The 10748-nt window shown below is 60.9% G+C and overlaps 2 protein-coding genes across 2 annotated transcripts; both read right to left on the reverse strand.

The window, feature by feature from the left end:
• Positions 1 to 3363: 3363 nt before the first annotated feature.
• On the reverse strand, positions 3364 to 6204 carry NKPD1 (NTPase KAP family P-loop domain containing 1). The gene is made up of 2 exons (XM_069882518.1): positions 6085 to 6204; positions 3364 to 5074 (listed from the first exon to the last, which is right to left on the reverse strand). The coding sequence occupies exon 2, from the start codon at positions 5067 to 5069 to the stop codon at positions 3441 to 3443; it is 1629 nt and encodes a 542-aa protein (XP_069738619.1). The 5' UTR covers positions 5070 to 5074; positions 6085 to 6204; the 3' UTR covers positions 3364 to 3440.
• A 2391-nt stretch (positions 6205 to 8595) lies between these two features.
• Positions 8596 to 10017, reverse strand: LOC138734728 (uncharacterized; the record flags this gene model as incomplete). The annotated part of the gene is given in 4 exon segments (XM_069882526.1): positions 8596 to 8825; positions 9327 to 9584; positions 9587 to 9860; positions 9862 to 10017. Coding segments are annotated over 4 exon segments (918 nt in total), but the record flags the coding sequence as incomplete, so codon positions are not given.
• Between the last annotated feature and the right edge of the window lie 731 nt (positions 10018 to 10748).

Here is a 10748-nt window from a genome sequence, read left to right on the forward strand (position 1 = left end):
TTCACGTCTTTCTCGCTAAATTGGAGAGGGAGGACGCAGGAATTGGTTGATCGGATGGTTGGATGCGACCGAGGTCACCAATCTGGGCTTCTGGAAGGACTTGGATCAGAGTCCTTCACGTCTTTCTCAATAAATTGGAGAGGGAGGAGTGGGAATTGGTTGATTGGATGGTTGGATGCGACCGGAGTCACCAATCTGGGCTTCTGGAAGGACTTGGATCAGAGCCCTTCACGTCTTTCTCGCTAAATTGGAGAGGGAGGACGCAGGAATTGGTTGATCGGATGGTTGGATGCGACCGAGGTCACCAATCTGGGCTTCTGGAAGGACTTGGATCAGAGTCCTTCACGTCTTTCTCAATAAATTGGAGAGGGAGGAGTGGGAATTGGTTGATTGGATGGTTGGATGCGACCGAAGTCACCAATCTGGGCTTCTCCAAGGACTTGGATCAGAGTCCTTCATGTCTTTCTCGCTAAATTGGAGAGGGAGGAGTGGGAATTGGTTGATCGGATGGTTGGATGCGACCGAAGCCACCAATCTGGGCTTCTCCAAGGACTTGGATCAGAGTCCTTCACGTCTTTCTCAATAAATTGGAGGGGGAGGAGTGGGAATTGGTTGATTGGATGGTTGGATGCGACCGAAGTCACCAATCTGGGCTTTTCCAAGGACTTGGATCAGAGTCCTTCACGTCTTTCTCACTAAATTGGAGAGGGAGGAGCGGGAATTGGTTGGTTGGATGGTTGGATGCAACCGGAGTCACCAATCTGGGCTTCTCGAAGGACTCGGATCAGAGTCCTTCACATCTTTCTCAATAAATTGGAGGGGGAGGAGTGGGAATTGGTTGGTTGGATGGTTGGATCCAACTGGAGTCACCAATCTGGGCTTCTCCAAGGACTTGGATCAGAGTCCTTCACATCTTTCTCGATAAATTGGAGAGGGAGGAGTGGGAATTGGTGATTGGATGGTTGGATGCGACCGAAGTCACCAATCTGGGCTTCTGGAAGGACTTGGATCAGAGTCCTTCACGTCTTTCTCGCTACATTGGAGGGGGAGGAGTGGGAATTGGTTGATTGGATGGTTGGATCCAACCAAAGTCACCAATCTGGGCTTCTCCAAGGACTTGGATCAGAGTCCTTCACGTCTTTCTTGCTAAATTGGAGAGGGAGGAGTGGGAATTGGTTGATTGGATGGTTGGATGTGACCGGAGTCACCAATCTGGGCTGCTGGAAGGACTTGGATCAGAGTCCTTCATGTCTTTCTCAATAAATTAGAGAGGGATGAGCGGGAATTGGTTGATCGGATGATTGGATGCGACCGAAGTCACCAATCTGGGCTTCTCAAAGGACTTGGATCAGAGTCCTTCACGTCTTTCTCACTAAATTGGAGAGGGAGGAGTGGGAATTTGTTGATTGGATGGTTGGATGCGACCGAAGTCACCAATCTGGGCTTCTCCAAGGACTTGGATCAGAGTCCTTCACGTCTTTCTTGCTAAATTGGAGAGGGAGGAGTGGGAATTGGTTGGTTGGATGGTTGGATGCGACCGAAGTCACCAATCTGGGCTTCTCCAAGGACTTGGATCAGAGTCCTTCACGTCTTTCTCAATAAATTGGAGAGGGAAGAGTGGGAATTGGTTGATTGGATGGTTGGATGCGACCGAGGTCACCAATCTGGGCTTCTCGAAGGACTCGGATCACATCTTTCTCGCTACATTGGAGAGGGATGAGTGGGAATTGGTTGGTTGGATGGTTGGATGTGACCAGAGTCACCAATCTGGGCTTCTCCAAGGACTTGGATCAGAGTCCTTCACGTCTTTCTCACTAAACTGGAGAGGGAGGACGCGGGACCTATCGAAGCCGAGACGCGGAGGTGGTTTAACTGGTTTATTATGGGATGACCCCGTTAGTCCTGGGAGGGATTCTCCAGGAGCTCCTTGGGAAGGCGGCTTGGGGACATCCCTGCTCCGGGGACGCCCTGTCCCGATGCTGCTCTGGGGCTTGGTGGGGTGTCCAGGTGTCCCCTGCTCCCCTCCAGTCTCTCCCAGTCCCTCCAGCTCCATCCCTTGGTGGGATCCCCCCCTCCTCCACCTCCCTACAGAGTCTCTTCTTGGGAACAAGGGGTGGGGGGGCACAGGACTTGTCCCCACCCCATCGGTGTCCCCGTCCCCACCCCTATCAGCCAGCAGGTCCCAGGGGAGAACAACGGTCACCAACCACGGGGACGCCCAGTGCCACCAACGTCCAAGCTGATTTTTGGAGGTTCCGGAGAACCAGGCTTGGTTCCTCGTGCTTGGTTGCTCCAGGGTTGGTTCCTCAGGGTTGGTTCCTCAGGGTTGGTTCCTCCATGGTTGGTTCCTCCAGGGTTGGTTCCTCGTGTTTGGTTGCTCCAGGGTTGGTTCCTCCAGGGTTGGTTCCTCCATGGCTGGTTCCTCCATGGTTGATTCCTCATGTTTGGTTCCTCCAGGGTTGGTTCCTCTAGGATTGGTTCCTTGTGTTTGGTTGCTCCAGGGTTGGTTCCTCCATGGTTCCTCCATGGCTGGTTCCTTCATGGTTGATTCCTCATGTTTGGTTGCTCCAGGGTTGGTTGCTCCAGGGTTGGTTCCTCCATGGCTGGTTCCTCCATGGCTGGTTCCTCCATGGTTGATTCTTCCATGGTTGGTTGCTCCATGGTTGGTTCCTCCAGGGTTGGTTCCTCCAGGGTTGGTTCCTCCATGGTTGATTCCTCATGTTTGGTTGCTCCATGGTTGGTTCCTCCAAGGTTGGTTCCTTGTGTTTGGTTGCTCCAGGGTTGGTTCCTCGTGTTTGGTTCCCCCATGGTTGGTTCCTCCATGGCTGGTTCCTCTATGGTTGATTCCTCCATGGTTGGTTGCTCCATGGTTGGTTCCTCCATGGCTGGTTCCTCCATGGTTGATTCCTCATGTTTGGTTCCTCCAGGGTTGGTTCCTCTAGGATTGGTTCCTTGTGTTTGGTTGCTCCAGGGTTGGTTCCTCCAAGGTTCCTCCATGGCTGGTTCCTTCATGGTTGATTCCTCATGTTTGGTTGCTCCAGGGTTGGTTGCTCCATGGTTGGTTCCTCCAAGGTTGGTTCCTTGTGTTTGGTTCCCCCAGGGTTGGTTCCTCCAGGTTTGCTTCCCCCATGGTTGGTTTCTCCATGGTTGGTTCCCCCATGGTTGGTTCCTCTAGGGTTGGTTCCTCGTGTTTGGTTGCTCCAGGGTTGGTTCCTCATGTTTGGTTCCTCCAGGGTTGATTCCTCCAGGGTTGGTTCCCCCATGGTTGGTTCCTCCAGGTTTGGTTTCCCCATGGTTGGTTCCTCTAGGGTTGGTTCCTCGTGTTTGGTTGCTCCGGGGTTGGTTCCTCCAGGTTTGGTTCCTCCAAGGTTGGTTCCTTGTGTTTGGTTCCTCCAGGCTTGGTTCCTCCAGGCTTGGTTCCTCCATCTCCCTCGTCACCGTCACTCGGGGTGGGGACACTGGACCCCACGCGACACGGGGACGGCGGCGGCGGCTTTCTTGAGGCGATCCAAGGCCCGCAGGAGCCCCATCTTGTGCCGGATGGAGTGGTCCAGGTTGACGGTGACGCCGAGGAACTCGTGGGCCTCGCGGGCGCTGAAGGGGAAGTCGTGGGCCAGGAAGCTCTGGAAGAGCTCGGGGTCCCCGTCCAAGCTGAGGACGTTGCGCAGGGGCTGCTGCAGGGCGCTCAGCTCTCCTAGGTTCTCCTGGAAGATGCTCCACAAGGCTCGAGCGCCCAAAGCCGGCGCCGGGTGGCTCTGCCGCGCGTCCTCCAGGCACTGGAGAGCCCAGCTGAGGCGGCACGGCCACTGGTCGGCGAGGACCACCCAGGCGGCGGCGGCGCGGGGCGAGCGGGGCCCGTCGCGGTGCAGGAGGAGCCGGAGGGTGATGGGGATGGTGTTGACGATGCGCCGGAGGTGGGCGCCGTTGGTGGGGAGGTAGCGAGCGAGGGGGTCGTCGCCGTCGTGGAGGCAGCGGAAGGCTTGGTGGATGTAGGCGACGGCTTCGGCGTCCGCCTCCTCCAGGCTGGCGAGCGCCGGCGCCTGCCGGCACTTGGCGCGGCGCCGTTCCACGCGGCCCGCGAGGATGCGGTACATGAGGTCCTCCCGCGTCTGGATGGCGGCTTCCAGGCATCTCAAGCGGGACCTGGAGCCCATCTCGGGGATGGAGAAGGGCAAGGTGACCGTGCGGTTGAGGTAGAGGTAGCCGTTGTCGGCCAAGCCCTTCATGCAGCCCGTCTGCTCCAGGCAGGGGACGATGACGCTGGGGTCCACGGCCAGGATGAAGATGAAGGGGACGTTGGCGTCGGAGAGCAAGGTGTTCATGGCGTTGAGGACGCCGGCCACCTTCTCCGGGTAGCAGATGTCCAGGCTGGTGATTTCCAGCACCACGCGGAGCCGCCGGCGCTCGAAGATCTCCATGAAGGTCAAGAAGTCGACCAGCACCTCCACCTCGCGGCGCACTTTGCTCATGAAACCCAACTGGGTGGTGAACTTCTCGCTGTCGGTCAAGCGCTCGATCTTCTGCTTCTCGCTGATCAGCAGGTTCTTGAGGATGGAGAACGCTCCCAGCACCAAACCGGAGCCCGAGAGCGAGGTGACGGCGCTGCCCACCACCTTGAGGACGCGGTGGTCCTTGACGCCGGGCACCAGCAGGGCCACCAGCAGGATGGTGAGGCCCGCGGCCAGGACGAAGAGGAGCCCCCAGAGCTTGAGGCAGGTGCCCCTCTTGAGGAGCCACTCGCGGTGGCTGAAGCCCGAGGCGAAGCGGGGCCGGGTGCCCATGACGTGGTAGACGCTGAGGGGGAGGGCCCCGAAGTGGTGGCGGACGCTGTCGCAGAGGGTGGTGACCAAGCCGGCCCAGAGCTTGTCGCAGCCGGCGTACTGCCAGGCGCTGAAGCGGATGAAGAGGAACTTGATGTTCTTCCTCCTGAGGTGGCTCTCGGTGATGAGGGGTTTGTAGAAGGCCAGGTACCAGAGGAGCGGCAGCAGCCCCCAGCCCTCGGCGCTGCGCGGCTTCGGGTGGCCGCGGCGGAGCTCCAGGGCCTCCCGGCGCTCCATCTCCTCCCGCATGAAAGCTGGAGGGGGGGTGGAGATAAGGGAGATGAGGGAGATAACGGAGATAAGGGAGATAGTGGAGATGGGATGGGATGGGATGGAGATAATGGAGATGGAGATAGTGGAGATGGGATGGGATGGAGATGGGATGGAGATGGAGATGGAGATGGAGATGGGGATGGGGATGGGGATGGGGATGGAGATGGGGATGGAGATGGGGATGGAGATGGAGATGGGGATGGGGATGGGGATGGGGATGGGGATGGGATGGGATGGAGATGATGGAGATGGGATGGGGATGGAGATGGGATGGGATGGAGATGATGGAGATGGGATGGGATGGAGATGGAGATGGGGATGGGGATGGGATGGAGATGGAGATGGAGATGGAGATGGAGATGGAGATGGAGATGGAGATGGGGATGGGGATGGGGATGGGGATGGGATGGGATGGAGATGATGGAGATGGGATGGGATGGAGATGGAGATGGAGATGGAGATGGAGATGGAGATGGAGGTAGTGGAGATGGGATGGGATGGGATGGGATGGGATGGGATGGGATGGGATGGGATGGGATGGGATGGGATGGGATGGGGTGGGGTGGAGATGGACATGATGGAGATGAGATGGGGATGGAGATGGAAATGGAGAAGATGGAGACGGGATGGAGATGGAGATAATGGAGATGGGGATGGAGATGGAGATGATGGAGATTATGGAGATGGGATGGGGTGGAGATGGGGTGGAGATGGAGAAGGAGATGGAGATGGGGATGGAGATGGGGATGGATGAGATGGGATGGGATGGAGATGGAGATAATGGAGATGGGATGGGATGGAGATAATGGAGATGGGATGGGGAGGGGATGGGATGGTGCAATGGGGAACTCCAAACCATCAGAAGAAACCAGCCTGGTGGGACAACCCCCCAGGACTCCAAAGCCAGGGATGGACCCTGGGTGGATGGCGGTGCCGTAGGGACCCCAGCACCCAGCTGGTGGGGACAACCTGGGGGGACCCCTGCACCCACCGGTGACCTTGTCCAGCAGGGCGAAGAGGCGGTGGCCGCAGGGCGCGTAGAAGCCAACGGTGACGGGGGTGGCCGTGTGGCACAGAGTCTTGGAGAGGCAGCGGCAGTAGATGTCGTCCTCCGTCAGGGCTTCTGGAGAAGGACGGGATGGGATGGGATGAGATGGGGATGGAGGTGGAGATGATGGAGATGGAGGTGGAGGTGGAAATGATGGGGATGGAGGTGGAGATGGGGATGGAGATGGGGATGGGGATGGGGATGAGGATGGGGATGGGGATGGAGATGGAGATGGGGATGATGGAGGTGGAGATGGAGGTGGAAATGCAGCAGGAGGTGGTGGTGGCGGTGGAGGTGGAGGTGGAGATGGAGATGGAGATGGAGATGGAGATGGAGATGGGGATGGAGATGGAGATGGGGATGGGGATGGAGATGGAGATGGAGATGGGGATGGAGATGGAGATGGGGATGGAGATGGAGATGGGGATGGAGGTGGAGATGGGGATGGGGATGGAGATGAGGATGGGGATGGAGATGGACATGGAGATGGGGATGGAGATTGGGATGGACATGGGGATGGGATGGGATGGGATGGGATTGATGGGATGGGATGGGATGGGGTGGGATGGGGTGGGACTTCCCGGCCGTACCTCGGTGCTCCCGGTGCTCCCCCTGGGCGGAGGCTCCGTGCTGAGGGGCGCAGGGGGGGCCCAGGCAGGCCAGAGTCTCCTCGCAGCAGCCGCAGGGACTCGCTGGGGACGTCCCCCGCGCCGGAGAGCAGGGACCCTGCGGGGACACCGGGGCTGAGAGGACAGCTGGACTGGGGACCCCAATGCCCCTCGCCCAGCTGGACTGGGGACCCCAGTGCCCCTCGCCCAGCCTGGACTGGGGACACCAGTGACCCTGCCCCAGCCTGGACTGGGGACCCCAATGCCCCTCGCCCAGCCAGGACTGGGGACCCCAGTGACCCTCGCCCAGCTGGACTGGGGACCCCAGTGACCCTCCCCCAGCCTGGACTGGGGACCCCAGTGACCCTCACCCAGCCTGGACTGGGGACACCAGTGACCCTCCCCCAGCTGGACTGGGGACACCAGTGACCCTCGCCCAGCCTGGACTGGGGACACCAGTGACCCTCGCCCAGCTGGACTGGGGACCCCAGTGACCCTCCCCCAGCTGGACTGGGGACCCCAGTGACCCTCGCCCAGCCTGTACTGGGGACCCCAGTGACCCTCCCCCAGCTGGACTGGGGACACCAGTGACCCTCCCCCAGCCTGGACTGGGGACACCAGTGACCCTCGCCCAGCCTGTACTGGGGACCCCAGTGACCCTCCCCCAGCCTGGACTGGGGACCCCAGTGACCCTCGCCCAGCCTGTACTGGGGACCCCAGTGACCCTCCCCCAGCTGGACTGGGGACCCCAGTGACCCTCCCCCAGCCTGGACTGGGGACACCAGTGACCCTCACCCAGCCTGGACTGGGGACCCCAGTGACCCTCGCCCAGCCTGGACTGGGGGCCCCAGTGACCGTCACCCAGCCTGGACTGGGGACCCCAGTGACCCTCGCCCAGCCTGGACTGGGGACCCCAGTGACCCTCGCCCAGCCTGGACTGGGGACCCCAGTGCCCCTCGCCCAGCCTGGACTGGGGACCCCAGTGCCCCTCGCCCAGCCTGGACTGGGGACCCCAGTGACCCTCACCCAGCCTGGACTGGGGACCCCAGTGACCCTCGCCCAGCCTGGACTGGGGATACTGGTGATGAGAGGACAGCCAGTAGAGGGGACCCCAGTGCCCCTCGCCCAGCCTGGACTGGGGACCTCAGTGACCCTCACCCAGCCTGTACTGGGGACCCCAGTGACCCTGTCCCAGCATGGACTGGGGACACCAGTGACCCTCACCCAGCTGGACTGGGGACACCAGTGACCCTCGGCCAGCCTGGACTGGGGACCCCATTGACCCTTGACCAGCCTGGACTGGGGACACCAGTGACCCTTGACCAGCCTGGACTGGGGACACCAGTGACCCCCCCCCAGCTGGACTGGGGACCCCAGTGCCCCTCGCCCAGCCTGGACTGGGGACCCCAGTGACCCTCGCCCAGCCTGGACTGGGGACACCAGTGACCCTCGCCCAGCCTGGACTGGGGACACCAGTGACCCTCCCCCAGCCTGGACTGGGGACACTGGTGACCATGGGCCAACCAATAGAGGGGACACTGGTGACCGTGTCCCAGCCTGTACTGGGGACACTGGTGCCCCTGTCCCAGCCTGTACTGGGGACACTGGTGCCAGGGGTCCCCTCCATCCCCCCCTCCCCGTCCCCCCCAGGGCCCCGCCGTGTCCTACCGCGGGCGCTGCCGCGGGCTCCATCGCGGCCGCCTTGGCCCCACGGCTCGGGCTGCGGGTCCGCAGCCGCATTTATGGGGGAGCAGGATCCGGCCCAGCCCGCGGCCCCAGCGGGGAGGAAACAATTAGTGCCGAGGAGGCAGAAAATCCGGCTGCGCCGGAGGGACCTTCCACTGAGTCAGGGCCCAGAAACGCTCCTCGCGTCCAGGGCCCGCGGAGGAGGCAGCGAGGGCAGGGGACGGGGGACACCGGGGACACGGGGGACATCGGGGATGAAGGGGACATTGGGGATGAAGGGGGCATTGGGGACATTGGGGATGAAGGGGATGTGGGGACACGGGGGAGCCCAGGGGACGTGGGGGACATCGGGGATGAAGGGGACATCGGGGATGAAGGGGACAAGGGGGACTTCGGGGATGAAGGGGACATGGGGGATGAAGGGGACGTGGGGGACATTGGGGATGAAGGGGACATTGGGGATGAAGGGGACGTGGGGGACATCGGGGATGAAGGGGACATTGGGGATGAAGGGGACGTGGGGGACATTGGGGATGAAGGGGACATTGGGGATGAAGGGGACACGGGGGACATTGGGGATGAAGGGGACATTGGGGATGAAGGGGACGTGGGGGACATTGGGGATGAAGGGGACATTGGGGATGAAGGGACGTGGGGGACATTGGGGATGAAGGGGACGTGGGGGACATTGGGGATGAAGGGGACGTGGGGGACATTGGGGATGAAGGGGATGTGGGGACATTGGGGATGAAGGGGACGTGGGGGACATCGGGGATGAAGGGGACGTGGGGGACATTGGGGATGAAGGGGATGTGGGGACATTGGGGATGAAGGGGACGTGGGGGACATCGGGGATGAAGGGACATGGGGGACATCGGGGATGAAGGGGACATTGGGGATGAAGGGACGTGGGGGACATTGGGGATGAAGGGGACGTGGGGGACATTGGGGATGAAGGGACGTGGGGGACATTGGGGATGAAGGGGACGTGGGGGACATTGGGGATGAAGGGGATGTGGGGACATTGGGGATGAAGGGGACGTGGGGGACATCGGGGATGAAGGGACATGGGGGACATTGGGGATGAAGGGGACATTGGGGATGAAGGGACGTGGGGGACATTGGGGATGAAGGGGACATGGGGGACATCGGGGATGAAGGGGACATTGGGGATGAAGGGACGTGGGGGACATTGGGGATGAAGGGGACGTGGGGGACATTGGGGATGAAGGGACGTGGGGGACATTGGGGATGAAGGGGACGTGGGGGACATTGGGGATGAAGGGGATGTGGGGACATTGGGGATGAAGGGGACGTGGGGGACATCGGGGATGAAGGGACATGGGGGACATTGGGGATGAAGGGGACATTGGGGATGAAGGGACGTGGGGGACATTGGGGATGAAGGGGACATGGGGGACATCGGGGATGAAGGGGACATTGGGGATGAAGGGACGTGGGGGACATTGGGGATGAGGGGACGTGGGGGACATCGGGGATGAAGGGACGTGGGGGACATTGGGGATGAAGGGGACATTGGGGATGAAGGGACGTGGGGGACATTGGGGATGAAGGGGACATGGGGGATGAAGGGGACGTGGGGGACATTGGGGATGAAGGGGACATTGGGGATGAAGGGGACGTGGGGGACATTGGGGATGAAGGGACGTGGGGGACATTGGGGATGAAGGGGACGTGGGGGACATTGGGGTGAAGGGGACGTGGGGGACATTGGGGATGAAGGGGACATTGGGGATGAAGGGGACATTGGGGATGAAGGGGACATGGGGGACATCGGGGATGAAGGGACATGGGGGACATCAGGGATGAAGGGGACATTGGGGACATCAGGGATGAAGGGACATTGGGGACATCAGGGATGAAGGGACGTGGGGGACATCAGGGATGAAGGGGACATGGGGGATGAAGGGACGTGGGGGACATTGGGGATGAAGGGGACATCGGGGATGAAGGGGACGTGGGGGACATCGGGGATGAAGGGGACGTGGGGGACATCGGGGATGAAGGGACGTGGGGGACATTGGGGATGAAGGGGACGTGGGGGACATCGGGGATGAAGGGACGTGGGGGACATTGGGGATGAAGGGGACATTGGGGATGAAGGGGATGAAGGGGACATGGGGGATGAAGGGACCTGGGGACATCGGGGATGAAGGGACATGGGGGACATCGGGGATGAAGGGGATATGGGGGACATTGGGGATGAAGGGACGTGGGGGACATCGGGGATGAAGGGACGTGGGGGACATTGGGGATGAAGGGGACATCGGGGATGAAGGGGACATAAGGTCC

Source organism: Phaenicophaeus curvirostris, unplaced genomic scaffold (assembly GCF_032191515.1).
Source record: "Phaenicophaeus curvirostris isolate KB17595 unplaced genomic scaffold, BPBGC_Pcur_1.0 scaffold_175, whole genome shotgun sequence".
Taxonomy (NCBI): Eukaryota; Metazoa; Chordata; class Aves; order Cuculiformes; family Cuculidae; genus Phaenicophaeus; species Phaenicophaeus curvirostris.